The sequence below is a fragment of the Terrapene carolina genome, unplaced genomic scaffold, assembly GCF_002925995.2.
Source record: "Terrapene carolina triunguis isolate 2854851 unplaced genomic scaffold, T_m_triunguis-2.0 Scaffold69, whole genome shotgun sequence".
Classification (NCBI taxonomy): Eukaryota; Metazoa; Chordata; order Testudines; family Emydidae; genus Terrapene; species Terrapene triunguis.
The window spans coordinates 15,688,548-15,707,071 of record NW_020664420.1 but is presented as its reverse complement, the minus strand read 5'-3'; the positions used below and the strand labels follow the sequence as shown (position 1 = coordinate 15,707,071).

At 40.2% G+C, this 18,524-nt stretch overlaps 1 protein-coding gene across 1 annotated transcript in view; it reads left to right on the top strand.

The window, feature by feature from the left end:
* CCBE1 (collagen and calcium binding EGF domains 1) overlaps positions 1-18,524 on the top strand; it is a 179,104-nt gene that overhangs the window by 128,351 nt on the left and 32,229 nt on the right. The window contains exon 3 of the mRNA XM_026649035.2: positions 17,387-17,439. Coding sequence (XP_026504820.1) covers positions 17,387-17,439 — 53 coding nt within the window. The remainder of the gene's footprint in view (positions 1-17,386; positions 17,440-18,524) is intronic.

Here is an 18,524-nt window from a genome sequence, read left to right as displayed (position 1 = left end):
CTTGGTAAATTGTTCCAATGGTTAATTACTCTCACCATTAAAAATGTATTCCTTGTTTCCAGTCTGAATTTGTCTAGCTTCAACTTCCAGCCATTGGATTGTATTATAACTTTTTCTGCTAGAGTGAACAGCACTTTATTAAACATTTGTTCCCCATGTAGATACTTATAGACTGTAATCAAGTCACCCCTTAAACTTCTCTTTGTAAAACTAAATAAATTGAGCTCCTTGATTCTATCGTGATAAGGTATATTTTCTAATCATTCTGGTGGCTCTTTTCTGAATTCTTTCCAACATCCTTCTTGAATTGTGAGCACCAGAACTGGACACAGTAATCCAGTAGTGGTCACACCAGTACCAAATACAGAGATGAAAATGATCTCTACTTCTACCCAATATTCCCCAGGATCGCATTGGCTCTTTTGGCCACCGTGTCACACTGGGAGCTCATGTTCAGTTGACTGTCCACCCCCAGCCCTCCAAATCTTTCTTAGAGTCATTGCTTCCCAAAATAAAGTCCCCCTTCCTGTAAGTATGGCCTACATCCTTTGTTCCTAGATATATACATTTATATTTAGCTGTATTAAAATGCATGTTGTTTGCTTGCCAAGTGATCCAGGTCGATCTGAATCAGTGACCTGTCCTCTTCATTATTTACCACCACCTCAATTTTGTGTGTCAGCTGCAAATTTTATCTTTGATGACTTTGTTTTCTTCCAGGTCACACATAAAAATGTTAACTAGCGTAGGGCCAAGAACTACTACCTGTGGGACCCCACTGGAATCACACCTGCTTAATGATGATTCCCTGTTTACAGTTACATTTTGAGACATATCATTTAGCCCATTTTTAATCCATTTAATGTGTGCCATGCTAATCTTATATTCTAGTTTTTTAATCAAAATGTCATGTGGCACCAAGTCAAACACCAACAGAAGTCCATGTATATCAATACTATTACTTTTATCAACCAGACTTCAGTTGTACTCTCATCAAAAAAAAGATATCAAGTTAGTTTGACAGGATCTATTTTCCATAATCCTGTGTTGATTTGCATTAATTACATTACCCTCCTTTAACTCTTTATTTATCGAGTCCCAGATCAGCTGCTCCATTATCTTATCCAGGATTGATGTCAGGCTGATAGGCCTATAATTACCCAGGTCATCCCATTTTCCCCTTTTGAAAAATTGGCACAATATTAACTTTCTTCTGGAACTTCCCCAGTGTTCCAAGACCTATTGCAATCATGGTCCAGGGAGAGCCTCAGACAGCCCTTTAAAGCTCTTGGATGCAAGTTATCTGGACATGCTGATTTAAAAATGTCTAACTTTACTAGGTTCTATTTAACATTCTCCAGAGATACTAGTGGAATGGAAAGAGTATTATCATTACTATATGATCAGATTGTATCATCTGTTTTTCCCCAAATACAGAACAGAAATATTTATTGAACACTTCTGCCTTTTCTCTGTTGTTATTGCTAATGTTATCATTTCCATCTAGTTATGGACCAATACCATTGTCAGGATTCTTTTTGTTTTGCTCTCTCTCCTCCCCCCCCCACTCCCCCATATCTATCTATCTATCTATCTATCTATCTATCTATCTATAAACTCTTCTTATTGTCCTTACCTCTGTTGACAATAGAGGTCGCCTTGTGTCCCTTGGCTTCCCTTATCAATTTTCTACAATTCCTAACTTCTCATTTATATTATCTACTGTGTCAATTTCCCCTTTCTTCCATTTTTAAAAATTTTTTTACAGCTGCCTTCACTTCCTCTCTAAAGGATGTCAGATTTTTAACCAGTAAAACCTTCTTCCTCAATTGTGGTTTTTTGAGCATTTAGTAAGGTGTTCTTCAGTGATTCCCAATTGTCATTCAAATTTTTTTGATTGAATTCTTCTTCCAGGCTGATTTGGCTCAAAATTGTTTTCAGCTTTGTGAAATTAGCCCTTTTAAAGCATAATGTGTATATATATGACTGGTCTGAACTTTAGTTTGGAGATAAAGGAAGTGGGAGGGGACTGAAACACCAACATATTTTCAGGTTTTCAAAAAAAATGATTTTTGTTTTTAATTGAGAAACTGATTTTTTTTTTTTTTTTTTTTTGGTATTTTCCACTTTTGAAGACTTTTCAAGCAACTCTACTAGTGACCATGTAGCAAGCATTTGTCTGCCATGCATATAGCATGATTAGAAAGGTAAGTTGTCTGGTTTGTCTTAGGTCTTGTTCAAGGTATATACAGGATGGGTGAAATCCTAGTTCCAACATTCCCATTGTCTTCAGAATTTCACTCTATATCTCTGGCCATTACTAGTCGTATCAAAGCATTTTGTGTTAAAATGTGTACATTAAATCCAGGTAACTTATGGTGAACAATGTTTTACAATTCATGATGAATAAAAGTGGATCACTATACTTTTTACACTCTTACAAAGTGTGTGCACCTTTTCAGTCCTTGCATAAAAAATCAAATGTATACCGTCCGTCATTAGACAATATGTAAACAGTGCCCAGGAGACAACTAGCGATTTTTCTGAAGCAGGAATAGCAAGGTAGCAGCTCGCCAGTCTGATTTACTTTACAAGCAGCATATTGTTGAAGGGAGTTGACAGGTTTTTGATTCATAGCCATACAGATTAATGGGGGCTTTTTTGATTTTGGTAAATGCAGAATACTGGAAATTTATTGTCCTTTTGTTCTCAGGAATAGATGTGACTGAAAAAGAAACTCCCAGTACGGTATGAAAGAGTAGCAGAGGCTAATAAATTTTAAATATCAGGCTGGTAAAATTTTGTTCAAGTGACATTTGAATGAAAATGTTTGTTCCGAAGGAGTAAAGGAATTCTCAGGAATTTAAATTCATTCTTTTGTGTCACAGTTACTGGGTGAACTATACCTCTGACCCCTTCATTGAATGTGCACCCCTTTCTCCGATCTCAGGCCATCACCTGTGCTCAGGTGGGATTCAAGTGATTCTCCCACTCTCAGACCATATCCTGGGTTGCAATCCTCTGGTATTAACTGCAGTTAGCTCAGCAGGTCTGACTTAAGCTCAAACTCTGCAACAATGCCAGTGGTAATCAGTGACCAAACAGCGTCCTCAAAGCAAAGTAATATTCATTTGGAATGAAAGCATTTCAAAGAAAACATACATCTTTAAACCAATAAACCAGCCTACACACATGCCTGCTTGCTAAGTATCTAGTCTTTTTCCCTATGGAGAGTCTGGAAGGACTAATTCATTAGAGATTCTTCTGTAGCGCCTCTCTCTGTGACAGCTTGCCTCTCTGTCAGACCTCAGGGACAGCTCCCTGGGTAGCCCATAGCCACTCAATGCCTTTGGGAATAGCAGATCTAAGGGTATGTCTACACTGCAGTAAAACACCCATGGCTGGCCTGTGTCAGCTGACTCGGGCTCATGGGACTCGGGCTCTGGGGCTATAAAATTGCATTGTAGACATTCATGTCAGGCTGGAGACCAGGCTCTGGGACCCCTCCCTCCTTACAGGATCTGGGAGCCCAGGCTCCAGCCACAGCTCAAACATCTACACTACAGTTTTACAGCCCCATGAGCCCGAATCAGCTGACAAAGGCCAGCCACAGGTGTTTTATTGCACTGTAGACATACCCTAAGAGTTCTGGGAGTGTTCAGTAGAACAGGAGCTGAGCCGACCAGAGGGATGCTCAGAGGACTCGGGGGTTGACATGTGTCTATCATAGGGTTACCATATTTGAACATTCAAAAAAGAGGACACTCCGGGGAGGCTGGGGTATTTGCACCAGTATCTACCAACTCGTGTTGTATTAATGTGTTATTTTACTGTTATATATGCTGTGCGCTACATGTCGTCTATATTGAGTATATATAAGAAAAAGTGATATGGCCTCAAAAGTGAAGTTTAATTATTTAAAGTTTACTGTACTTCTTTATATGTAGTGAGTCCTTTCCTTTCACCAGTTTGTCTGTTTTCTTTCTCCTCATGTGCCCACACATACTTCTCTGTAGATCGCATTTTTCTCAGCAGTGGTTGATTTCTCTTTAAGAAGGCATGAAAGTCTTTACAAAAAGTTTGTCTGAAGTTTGTCCTGCCCCATTGGACCCCTTTCCCAAATCCCTGCCCCGGCCCCGCCTCCTCCCCTGAGTGCGCCACGTTCTCCCTCCTTCCCCCTCCCTCCCAGCCACGCAAAACAGCTGTTTCGTGGCGCAAGCGTGGGAAAAAGCAGGCACTCTCTCGAGTGATGAACATTCACTTTCTTTCTCAAATGATCAACATTTACTCTCTTTCTTGAATGATCAACTCTTCTTTGGGGAAAAATAATAATGGCAAAATCCCCGACGTTTTTAGATATTTAAAGATTCCTCCCGGATGGTGATTTAAGAACCAAAAAGCCGGACATGTCCCGGAAAATACGGACGTATGGTAACCCTAGCCTATCACTATCCTGTGCAGAGCAAGCAAAGCCTGCCAAGGCCTGGAAGGTAATGCTTGTGTTGCCAGGGAGCTGACCCATAGCAAGCATAGACAAGACGTCCTCGTACTAAGGAGAGGTGGGACAAGGTGCCTCACAACACTGGGTATCCCAGAGAAATGTCACACGTTCCTTTTCTTTGACAAGTCAAAATCAAATAACTTTTTCTGAAACAAGGCCTTCTAATGTTGTGTGGGGGCAGAGAGATGTGGTGGTGGGGGTTGTGACGGGTTGGATCACAGAAACCCCCCTGGGAGCTGCCACCTGATGTGCCAAGACTACCTCTGCTCCTGTTTTCCCTGCCAGCTCAGAACTCCAGCACCCTGTCTTGCTGAGCCAGACACTCCCGTCTGCTCCAACACAGACCCAGAGTCTGAATTAATTGCCCCAAAGCTGCAGGTTTACCTGAAAACAGCTCACAGAAGTGTGCTTGTTTTAGCACTCAGATGCCCAACTCCCAATAGGGTCTAAAGCCAAATAAATCCGTTAAACTCATAAATTGTTCGCCGTCTATAACACTGATAGAGAGAGATGCACAGTTGTTTGCTCCCCCAGGTATTAATACATACTCTGAGTTATTTAATAAGTAAAAAGTGATTTTATTAAATACAGAAAGTAGGATTTAAGTGGTTCCAAGTAGTAACAGACAGAACAAAGTAAGTCACTAAGCAAAATAAAATAAAATGCGCAAATCTATGTCTAATCAAACTAAATACAGATAATCTCACCCTCAGAGATGCTTCAGTAAGTTTTTTCCTCAGACTGGACACCTTCCAGGCCTGGGCACAATTCTTTCCCCTGGTACAGCTCTTGTTCCAGCTCAGGTGGTAGCTAGGGGATTCTTCATGATGGCTCTCTCTCTCCCTCTTTGTTCTGTTCCACCCCTTTATATATCTTTTGCATAAGGTGGGAACCCTTTGTCCCTCTGGGTTTCCACCCCCCCTCACTGGAAACGCACCAGGTTAAAGATGGATTCCAGTTCAGGTGACATGATCACATGTCACTGCAAGACTTCATTACCCACTTGCCAGCACACACATATACAGGAAGACTAACAGATAAACACAGCCATCTGCAGACAATGGTCCTGGTTAATGGGAGTCATCAAGATTCCAAACCACCATTAATGGCCCACACTTTGCATAATTACAATAGGCCCTCAGAGTTATATTTAATATTTCTGGTTTTAGATACAAGAGTGGCACATTTATACAAATAGGATGATCACGCTCAGTAGATTATAAGCTTTGTAATGATATCTTACAAGAGACGTTTTGCATGAAGCATATCCCAGTTACATTATAATCACTTATCATATTTTTATAAAACCACATAGACTGCACAACGTCACAGGGGTTGAAATCCTGGCCCCATTGAAGTCAATTGACTTCAGTGGGGCCAGGATCTCACCCAAGATCTTCTATTTCTGCTGCAAATTAGGAAAACATCCTTTTATAGGACAGCATTTAAGCACGCAATTCCCTTCTGTGCAAGTAAATGGGACATACTTAAAGGTAACCACATGCTTAAGTACTGTCCTGAATCTTGGTCTGTGGGTCTAATTCTAATCATATTGATGTCAGTGGCAAAACTGCCATCGACTTTCTGGAGAACAGGGTCAAGCTCTTATGCAACAACCTCCCCAGTTTGGACGATGTTATTGACTTCACTCAATATTTATGTCTCATTTGGAAACCTAACTTATAAAATCTGAATTCCTTTTATCGTGTCTATGATGTGTTTGGGTGTGCATGCATATGCGAACTGTGTGGTTGCCTTTATTGTTTATTAAAAAAAGGTTTTATTGGGCATTGCTTATACAGCATTTTGTGATCTTCTTGATGAAAGATGCTTTATAAACTGGATTGGATTCAGTAAATCTAACAACTTGCCAACAACTTATTTCTGTTTGACTTCAGTGACCTAGCAACAGAACAGCAGCCAGCTAATGAGCACAGCGTTCCTTACGGCATGCTTTGGCACTACTTTCATTACTGAAATGGAATTTATGGCTTTCTATCGAGAATGCATTTTTTTGCAGGAAATTGGAGCCACAAAATGAAGAGTCATGGAAGTTTAAGAATTCCAAGACACTGGACAGATGTGCAATGATTAGCACTGTACTCTGGCTCACCTTTGTTTAGATAAATAACTGAACCTGCGCCATCAGCAAGACATGCTGTTTACAGGCTTGGAAAGAAATTTGGCTCCGAGTCCTCTAATTGGAAGTCGGAGATGGTGAAAAAACAACTTTATTCTCTTTTCTTATTTTAAATGTCATGTGGGCTCAGTGTTGGATGTCTTCACATGAGGTTTAGAACACGAATATTTTTTGCAGAAGAAAACACATAAGAATAAATCCTACCTTGCCACCCTGTGAGAATGAATATGTAGCAAATAAGCAATATATATATACAACAAACATGGCTTTGCACTCTCTCTCTCTCTCTCTCTCTCTCTCTCTCTCTCTCTCTCTCTAATAATTTAATTATATAAATGAAGTTATTTACTTTTTTCCCAAAATGTCACACCTGTTGTTATAAATTTGATTTATTGAAATCCAAATCAATTTTACCTGTGCATTTAAACAAAATCACTTTCTTGGTATAGGTCAATAAATTAAACAGAGCTGTAAAAAGAGAAGGGAAGGGAGATAGCATATAAATCTGACAGCACATAAGAATATGAAAACCAGGTCTGAGCAGACAATATTAGTCACACACTCTTATTTAATCATATCATTATTTTCTGACAATCTAATCAAAAATTGTATCAATATTCGCTTGTATTAAACCCCATTTAAAAACAGGAAAATATGGTCCAATACCATAAATAGAAGGGGGGGGAACCAAAATTCCAGTTTTATCCATATTATCTTCAAGAAGGTGATATACATCCACTTTATGGAGGTACCTAGTGAATCTAATTGATGGCTCTTTAAGGTAGGCAGAGTACGTACTTCTCAGCATTATTGGAGTCACATACTTACATTGTGCTCTAAACTTGCTTTGATCAAGTTCACATACCAGTTTTGCCTGCCACTTTCAGACATCATTAAGCTAAATGTAATCAAACTGTTTGTGGTAAGCCGTCCTGCTGATTGGTGATGTCAGTTGAACTATGTCACAGAATAGAACTATGGCTATTTTACATGACATTTCCATGGAACTAATATTGATAGTTCAGCATCAAGATTTAAGATATATTGTGTATACATGAAAAATACCATTCTTGAGGCCTGGTTATGTTTGGTGGTGGCAAAGACCCCAATATTATATATTTCCCCATAGAACAACATTGAGGCTTCCCAAAAAGTCTGAGAACCCATAATAACAGCCATGCTGGGTTAGACCAAAGGTCCGTCTAGCCCAGTATCCTGTCTTCTGACAGGAGGCAAATATCAGTGCTTCAGAAGGAATTAACAGAACAGGCAATCATTAGGTGATCCATCATCCCGTCATCCCTTCCCAGCTTCTGGCAAGCAGAGGGTAGGGACACTCGGAGCATGGGGTTGCATCCCTGACCCTCTTGGTTAATAGCCACTGATGGATCTATCCTCCATAAATGTATCTAGTTTTGTTTTGAACCCTGTTATAGTTTTGGCCTTCACAGCTTCCCTGGCAATGAGTTTCACAAGTTGATTGTGTGTTGGGTGAAGAAGTACTTCCTTTTGGTTGTTTGAAACCTGCTGCCTATTAATTTCATTGGGTGACCCCTAGTTCTTGTGTTATGTGAAGGAATAAATAACATTTCCTTATTCTTTCTCCACACCAATCAAGATTTTACAGACCTCTATCATATCTCCTATTAGTCGGCTCTTTTCCAAGCTGAAAAGTCCCAGTCTTTTTAGTCTCTCCTCATGTAGGCTCTTCCATACCCCTAATCATTTTTCTTGCTCTTCTCTGACCTTTCCCAGTTCTAATACATATTTTTGAGATGGGGTGACCAGATCTGCATGCAGTATTCAAGATGTGGGTGTACCATGGACTTATATAGAAGCATTATGATATTTTTTGTCTTATTGTCTATCCCTTTCCTGATAGTTCCTAATATTCTGTTCGCTATTTTGACTGCCACTGCACACTGAGTGGATGTTTTCAGAGAACTATCCACAATGACTCCAAGATCTCTTTCTTGAGTGGTAACAGCTAATTTAAACCCCATCGTTTTGTATGCAAAGTTGGGATTATGTTTCCTAATGTGCATTACTTTGCAGTTATCAACACTGAATTTCATCTGCCATTTTGTTGCCCAGTCATCCAGTTTTATGAGATCCCTTTTTAACTCTTCACAGTCTGCTTTGGGATTAACTATCTTGAGCAATTTTGTATCGTCTACAAATTTTGCCACCTCGCTATTTAGCCCCTTTTCCAGATCATTTATGAATATGTTGAACAGACTGGTCCCAATACAGACCCTGGGAGACACCACTATTTACGTCTCTCCATTCTGAAAACTGGCCATTTATTCCTACTCTTTGTTTACTATCTTTTAACCAGTTACTGATCCATAAGAAGACTTTCCCTCTTATCCCATGACAGCTTACTTTGCTTAAGAGCCTTCGGTGAGGGACCTTGTCAAATGCTTTCTGAAAGTCTCAGTACACTATATCCACTGGATCTCCCTGGTCCACATGTTTGTTGACCCCCTCAAAGAATTCTAATAGATTTGTGAGGCATGATTTCCCTTTATAAAAGCCATGTTGTCTCTTCTGCAACAATTCATGTTCATCTGTGTGTCTGATAATTCTGTTCTTTACTATAGTTTCAACCAGTTTGCCTGGTACTGAAGTTGGGCTTATTGGCCTGTAATTGTCAAGATCACCTCTGGAGCCTTTTTAAAAAAACTGACATCATAATAGCTATCCTCCAGTCATCTGGTACAGAAGCTGATTTAAGTGATCGGTTACAGACCACAGGTAGCAGCTCTGCAATTTCAGTTCCTTCAGCACCCAGTCTGTATCATTTGGAAATGGAAATGCCAATAAGGCTGTTTTCTTTAATTATCAGTCAGAAGGGAGGGTCACAGGAACCATCCTTACAAGTACGGAATCTCAACAGCTTGGCTCTGCCTACTTATGAGACTATCTCTGTCCCCTGTGCCATACTGCCACAGCTACACTCAGCAGAGGCTCTTGAACTTTATCCCCCTTGTTGCAGGTGGGGTTTTCTTTCTAAGGGCCCCTTAGCTTTGGCAAGCTCTGTCCTGCAAGGTCTGAAATAGCCAGAATGCATTGACCTTTTAGGCATGCTGCAAAGCCAGTGTGTTGAAGGAGTGTTGGCTCAGAGAGCTGAGAGTGGGGTTTTTGTCTAGTGGGAAAGAGGGGTTACAGCTGTGTTGGTCACGTGACTGGTGATCAAATGATATGTGGTAGGGAGGTGCTGCTGCTCTGGTCAGGCTTTATTTTGTCAGTCTAGATGGCTCCCATTACCATAGTATTTGATCATCTCTCAGTCTTTAATATATTCAAACAAACACCCCTCTGTGAGATAGGGCACATTTTACTAATAGGGAACTGAGGCACAGAGAGATGAAGGGCGAGACCCACAAAGGGACTTAGTCGCCTAATTACCACTTTAGGTGTCTACTTTGAACATTTAGGCACACTGAGATCCTCAAAACCCTCACTCGCCTGCCAGCTAACCCTGGAGGCACCTATATTTCCTAGGCACCTATGTTTCTGCTGGAAAAATCCCCATAGTGCCTAAGTTTCTGCTGGGGGACATGTGCAAAACCATCTAATTCCTGGTGCCACTGAGCTGCTTGGTGCCTTTACTCAAGAACTGGAAGGATTTTCAAAAATGGCATTCCCCTTCCTGTGTCACCTGCAGGGCCTGATCCAGTATGCCTTTTCTACTAGACTGGGCCTCACACAAAAAACAGCTGGGGGCAACCAGACTGGGACTGTTCTGGGCTGGGACTTGTGGGTGGATGGGGAGCCACTCACCTGTTATGTGGGAGCACTAAATTCAAGCTCCTCCACCAATGAATATTAATTTATTTATACAAAGTGGAACAGCTCCAACAGAAGGGATTAAGAAAGCTACACCCTGGAATACCCAATAGACTGGTGGTCAGGGCATCACCTGTAATATTGCAGACCCAAGTTGAAGTCCGTGCTCCAAATGAGGAAAAGCAGGCATTTCACATTGCAGGTGAGTTCCCGAACCACTGGGCTATTGGTTATAATGGGGTGAAGATTCAGTCTCGCTCTCTTTTTCTAAGAAAGGGCTGAATTGACCTGACTTAGGTGCCTAACTCCAGGAGCGGGTTCACAGCTGTGAATCCCAAGCAGAGGTAGGCACCTAACTATCTTTGGGGGAGTGCAGGTTAGGAGATTTTTGGTAAATTCCAAATCTTCACATTGTTTATTTCAATGTATTTTCAAAAGAATCCATTTTTCCAGGTGAACTGGTTATTATCTCATCTCAGCACATCCATCACCATGAGCCTCAACAGTTGGATCTGTTTGATCTTAGTGAGACTTTGTCTTCCTGAAGGAGTTTTGTAGTTAATTTCTTTTTAACACACCTTTTGAAATTGATTAGATTCAAGATCATAGTGTCTCTTTATCGATGGATGTGCAGCCAGTTTCCTTCATGTGAAAATACTGAGTTCTGCAGTAGCTCTGCAAAGTAATTCATCATTTTGTCATTTTTGCAATGTCCTCTGTGAGTTAGGAGGCCAAGAAACACAATTTCTACTCACGCATCATAAAACTCCCTGTGTCCATAAAAACACCAGGAGAAAACAACACTTCAAATAGCTGAGATGGAGAGAATCAGATAATAATACATTTCAGTAATGGACAGCCAAATAGCATGTCAGAAAGCTTTCAAAATCACAGGGTCAATGTAGCTATGTTGATTTTTAACAGCTGAGGATCTGGCCTGTGGCATGTGTTTGGAGAATGAGTAATATAGTGCATGCATTTTCAGTCTTATCAAGGGCTTCACCTTAACAGCAACCAAAAAAGGATTTCTTTCCTGATAAAAATGTTAATAACGAGAGCCAAGCAGCATTTTGTTTTAGAGAAAACAGTAATGCACAACTAGACTGAATTACTAACTGCAATTGCTGGTCAGAACAATGACCTTCATTCATATCTTTCAAAATCCATTTATCAGTGGAAATCTGACTTTCAAGAAATCAAGTCTTTTACTACACCAGCTGATTCTCAGGTCTCTGACTGCTTCAGTTTCCTTGTTCCAGGGGGATCTTCCTGATCTTTACTCAGTCAAAATTCTCATTTTGCTTTCCAATAAACTGGTCAATGAGTTAGTGTGAACACAGTACATATGTTGTGGCCCCAGGATTCTTTAGATCCGGGATAGTCAATAGGCAGATCGTGGGCCAAATCGGACTGCCAAATGCTTTTGAACAGACCCCAAAATCTTTTTATTTACTTATTATTATCATTATTTTTTTTTATTATATTCTCTGGAGTCTGGGCCTTAACTATATGTCGACCAAGAAATTTGGACCTTGACAAAAAATAATTGATTACCCCTGTTTTAGATAATAACAGGAACCTGCTGCTCCTTATATTATTCAATCTCATTGAAATCAATGGAAAGACTTCTTCAGAAGAGGGAAATTGCCTCAGTATGGTGATGTGGTCCCAGCTCATTTCGTTCTGATGATTATAGGCTCAATCCAATTCCCACTGAGGTCACGGGGAGTCTTTCCATTGACTGCAATGACAGTTGGAACTAGATCGATGAGAGGAATATGCAGAGGAAGAGAGAGGAGTCCCACTTTTGCAGGTAAGATGTCCAGGATAGTAAATGCTGCCTTGGCTGCATTTATCTTTTCAGATAGCTGTCAAAGAGAACGTGGTCTAGAAACCATGGCAAAGCTTATGATACGCTTATGATACTGAACTGCTGTCTACACCATTCACTGTTACTCAAGATTTTGGTATGTATCCCAAATAAAAACAAAGCGTGTTCTTTCAGTTTTAGATCATGTTGTCCCAAACTGCATAAATCGTCTGTGTATGTGAAATCTAGATACCCACAGCTACTGGGTACTGAGCACTCTTGCACTACAGATGGGCCTTATTTGTCCATGCAGGATTTGGCAGGGAGTGCAGGAGCTCATTAGGATTATATGTATATATATAATTTTTAAAAGCCAAGGATTTTTGTAGCAGTTTGGTTCACTTCTAAACAATTCATCAGCCAGGTATAGAAGTTAATTATTCCTTTTTTGCGTTACTTTTAGAGTCTTGCATATTTCTGAAATTCAAGAAGATCAAAGAAGCACTTAGGACCGTCACACTAAGTATCCCTTCTGTGTACATATTACAAAGGCTCCCTTGTGTTATTAAGCACAGCAGGTTCACTTGCAGTTCTTGCTGAACCTCTGATCTGTGAGATAGTGCACAGGTTGTTGTGAGTTCATGTTATGACATTCTTTGAGTAGCGGTCTGGTTGAGAATTTTCTGATGAATTTTTTTTCAATGGAAAATTGGGTTTTCGATTAAATGAAAATTTTCAAGGAATATAGCCTTGAAAATTTGGATTTTTCACTGGAAAACCCCAAATGTGAAAATTTTCCTCTGAAAACCTGAAGTGTTTTGATTTTTGACAGTTTTTGGTTGAATTTTCCAGCATTTTGGGGGGAAAAGGCAAAGTTTGCCACTGAATTTTGATGAAAATGTGTTTTATTTTCATCAAGATGTTCCATCGAGAAAAATACTAATTTCTGACCAGCTCTATGAGATGTGGCCTCTCGCTACATTAATGATGGATACCTGGAAATGGATGAATATAATATCCATCTAAGCCCATGTACACACTTTCAATTAGAATGTTATAGAATGCTGACAGCTGTAGAATTATGACACCTCCTTGATACTGTGATTCTTTTAATACTTCAGGTGCCAGATTTTGGGAGATGGGGACTTCCTGCAGTCTTCACTCAGGAGAAACTCCTATTTAAAACAGTGCTTTTCCTGAATGAACACTACATCACTGAGCTCATGGAAACCTGGGAAACTGAGAGGAAACCGTTGATATAACATTTTCTGATAGGTAAACCATCCTGTTACATGATGTGAAAAGCAGGTGTGCTAAACAGTTACCGCTGTTTAGAAATAGAACTTAATAATGAGCCAAGCTAATTTCACAGCAGATCCACTACTTTTTCACATTCTGAGGCAGCTAAATATTATCCACTGTATTTGATTCACACTTAAATGTACAACTACCTAGCAACAGTCATGAAGGAAATTGTTCAGTGCTTAAAAAGATCAGTAGCAGCCTGCTTGCCTCTCATTATGTATAATGAGATCATAATTATGCAATGTTGATTAGAAATGTCAGCCAGGTTCTGAAAATAAGTTTTACCACTAAAGTACCTCTGTTAATAATCAACTTAAGTGTCAGTTATTTTGATAAATTGATTTTCAGGAATGTAGTTGGCCTAAAGAATGTAAAGGTCATCAAGAATACATCCCAGGCTGTTATACTTAGAATTAGAGATGTAATATGATGTTCAGGGCAGCAAGTACTATAGTATTGTATTTTCCGTGTATGAACCCTAACCTGTCAGATCCCCTTGCAAAATCATGTCAAATTAATGTTTGCTATTTAGAAAAGTCATGTATCAAAAAAGGAGTTGGCATCAAGAAAAGAAGCCTATATTCTGAACTGGGAATTTACTGCTAAGGGATTGTATGGGGAGATAATGCAGTTTCTGAGGCCTGGTTAAGTCCTTTTTGTGCCATTCCCTCATATGGGACTTAAAGCTACCATGAAGAGGAGCAGGAATAATCCAGAGGAGGGGAGATCAGCAACTTCAGTTCTCCCTGTCTCATAAAACAAGACTAAGGGGACATTCAGTAAAATTAAATGGTGAGAAATTCAGAAGTGAGAGAAGGAAATACTTTTTTTCTGTGTGTGTGCACATTGTAGAATTAAGCTGTGGAACTCACTGCCTCACTGTGTCATTAAGTCCAAGAACCTAACACAATTGAAAAAGGGATTGGCTGTTTATCTGGATACCAAGAATACCCAGTAGTTATAATGAATGACAACGGACATTCTGGAAGAAATACTAAATCTCGTGCTTCAGGGCGTAAACCAATCTCTAACTATTAGCAATCAGGACATGACCTATATAGGGGGAAACTGTCCCACATCTGCCTATCATGGGGTTTTTGCATTTTCCTTACAAGATCTGGAACCGGCCACTAACAGAGATGGGATACGGGTTAGATAGACTTTGGGTCTGGTCCAGTGTCACAATGCGTCTTATGTCGGAGAACCTCCCTTACCCCCAGTAGCATGAAAAGTCACTGCCCCCTCATTATTATTATTATTATTTTATTTATTTGTATTACCATAACACCTGGGGCCCTAGTCATGGACCAGGATCCCGTGGTGGTAGGTGTTGTCCAAACACAGAACAAAGACAGTCCCTGCCCCAAGGAGCTTACAATCTAAGTATCGGACAAGAGACAATAGCTGGATACAGACGGATAAAAAGATGGGAGAGTATAAGGAAACAATGAGACAGTACTGGTCAGCATGATCGGCTGTGGTCTCAGCACACCAGTAGCCTAACTGTTGTCAAGTTTTTATAGACATCACAGTCAATGAGAGTTCTGCGCATCTGGCATATTCCGGGGTGGGAAGGGCAGGGGAACAAGCTAATACAGTAATCCAGAAGGGAAGATACGTTCGCTTTAGACTTACACAGTTTAGCTTGCAAAAAACCCACAAGTATTTGATTTAGGAGGCTAGGACCCAATCCTGAAAGGTACTGAGCATTCTGACCCTGATCCAGCAAGGCATGTGCGTAGATTTAAGCATCTGAGTAATTTATTCCATTCTCTATCACTACCAGCTGGTTTCTTCACTGGTATATGCCTATACTGCTGCCTACAAGGAGACGGTGCTATCAGTCTCGCCCTATCCTGAAGAGGAAAGGAGATGACTGTGCATTTGGAAAGCCGTCTGCATAGCTTGAAGCATCTGAACAGCCTCTCTGATGCACCTTTGAACTTTTTCCTCCTTCATTTGTTTGTCTTGAAGATAAAACTTCACAGCAGTGTTTGTAGTGAAGTCTAATGAGGACCAGTGTTTGCATAACAAGACAAAGCTTCCCCTGCAGCCGTCCAAACTTCATTAAATTTAATTTATATTCTGGCTAATCTTTGAAAGTGTATAAAATGTGCAGCCAAAGTTTGTTTTTACATAGTTTGGAATAATATAGTGTTTGTTTTAAATGGTCAGTTGCAACTGATAGTTGTTTTAAATGCAACATAATGATATATTGTGATGAACTCTGGGTCGCCTAGGGGATGCATTTGTGTCATTGACTTCCATTGCGTTAGCATTCTCCTAGGTCAATTATACATTTAAGGAGGAAAACAGAAGAGTGATTACTTCTTAGCTTATCAGACATTTTACTTCAGCACGTCTGCAAAACATTCTAGAGTCCATATCTCTAAAATCCACAAGCTTTCAAAAACCAGATTAAGCCACTTAATTTAAATTTAATTCCACGGGAGGTTGAATGACAGGTTACTTCTGGGTAAGCAGTGCTGGCAGTCCACAAGCAATAGAAAAGATCACTCAGTCTCGGCCCTTAGTATCGCTCTAATAGAGGACTGTAAAGATTGTATCCATTAGTATGTATTCAGAAATGCTATCAAGAAACTTGGAGGCTTATTGTAGTTGTGCCATACAAAATAGAAACAGAGAAATAACACCATATGTTTAAATGTGATTTCACACCAGCCTATAAGAAACACATGTTTTCCCTACACCCAGAACTTTCTCATGTAGTGAACAGCTCAAGAAATTTCAGACCATATAGAAGTGTTAATATTTAAGTGTCCCTGTTTCTAGAACATTCTAAGTGCCCTATTAATCTTTCTGTAGTTAAAATATCTCATTTATTTAATCGGTCATCTTTTCAGAGTTCTTTGAAATGTGGGAAATGAATTATAACATTTAATCTTGTGTGTATGACTAGCTGAGATATAGGTCCTTCAGTCGGTTTACTTTAGAGTGACAGATGCTTGGAAACGCTCTATGGCATGTCATGAAAGTTATGATCATGGTTGTTTATATATATAGCTCCAGAAGTATGTCATGTGCTTTCCACACAAAAACATAAGTTGTCCATGATTTTCAAAAGGGACTGATGATTTTGAGTTGCCCAGTGTTTGGGTGCACAATGTTAGAGCCCTGATTTTCAGACGGTGAGTGCTCATCGCTTTCCAAAAATCAGGCCCTTTTCAAGTGTCTCAAGTAGAAGCCAAGAAGCTGAGGCACCAATAATCACTAGTCACTTTTGAAAATCTTGTCTAAGGGACCCTGCCTTAGAATTGACTGAATAAAGATCCAAAATACTCTTGCTTTACAAAATAGTACCAGGTCTTTTTCAACAGGTATCTTCTCGTCCAAACTTCCATGATTTTTTTTTTTTTTTTTTTTTTTGGTAATTGAGGCGCTCTCCACAAACTTCCCCACTTCTCTCCAAACACTCACCTTTTAAAAGCGCAGTTGTCCAGCGTAAATAAGAGACACAGAAAGCCCTGACTGCGGCAGAGAAGAGGGACAGGATGCTCAGAGCTTTTTGGGGCCTAAGAACTTTGCTTTTCCACTTAGAGATCAGTATGCATCTAGGACGGAAAAAGGCCTTTCATTCTGAAGGTTACCATGCACCGTTTGTGCTAGTATGGATCATTTCAAATCTCTCTGTATACCCAGGAATAGAAATCACCAGTTTATTAATCAGTTTTTTGAATTAATGGCTTTTTAAATTTATTTTTGAGATCGCTTCTCAAATAGAACTTTTAAACCCTTTATAAATGTTGTTTTTAAAGGCCATATCTCCTTTAAACAGCATTTTTATTTTACTTTATTTTATTCTATTTTTGTCTTTCAGGAAAAAATGCTGTAAGGGTTATAAATTTGTTCTTGGACAATGCATCCCCGAAGGTATGTGATTTCATTGTTCTTACCTTTCACATCCCAGTGCCATTAGCCATTTCTCATTTCTTCTGTTTTCTGTGCTGTTAATTTGGGAGAAAATACTGAGTTAACCATAGGCTTGGTTTTCCCTGGTGTGGGATTCGTTACCAGAAATAGCAATACGATAAAATTCTGTGTCTTCAAAATATTTTAACTAGGAAGCCAGGTCTTGGCTCTCCCTACATACATCTGGTTGAATAGATCTTGAGATATGAATTAGTGTACACACAGGGCCATATTCTGCCCTTGGATGTGTGTTGAGAGCCACTTCACCCAGGAGTATTAGTCAGTGCAGCTAGGCCAGCAGCTAATTATTCCTTCTCTCTCAACAGCAGCAGTGCGGAGGCTGGGAGAGGATAGTGCCTCGGAGGGGTCTCCCCCCAGGGTACTCGTGGGGTGGTGCAGCTTAGACATTGCCTCTTACACAGGGCTGTCCCTAAAGGCAATGAGAATTATTCTGCGTAGCTCATGCTGTGGTGAAAGGGAGTGTTCTCTTACAGGCATTAGTGAGTGATGCTAAACCATATTTTGTAAATACAGGTTTTGAATCTCCTGAGTTCAAAGGTCTTGGAACATCTGGATCATCTTTTAGAAAAGAATGAGATGCATTTGCAAGTGAATCTGTAGCTCATGGACACAACACACAATGCTACTGGATGACAGGCATGAATTTTAAGGGCCTGATCTGAAGCCCATTGACATCACCAGGAGTCTCTCCAGTGACTTCAGTAGGCTTTGGATCAGTCCCTAAAACAGTTATTCACAAAACTGCGTCACACAAGATGTCTCCTCCTCTCACTGACTTTCCTGATGCAGGATCAAGCCATATATGCAGAGCTAAGATAGGGTTACCATCTATCCGGGTTTCCCCGGACATGTCCGGCTTTTTCAGCCTTAAATGGCTGTCCGGGGGGGGATTTCTAATGAAGTAGAAATGTCCGGGATTTCCCCTCCTGCGGAGTGCGGCGCAGCTGATTGGACGCCTGGCCTGATTGAAAGCCGCTCGCAGCCACTAGGGCCTCTAGCAGCCAGAGTCCCTCCCCCTCCCCCAC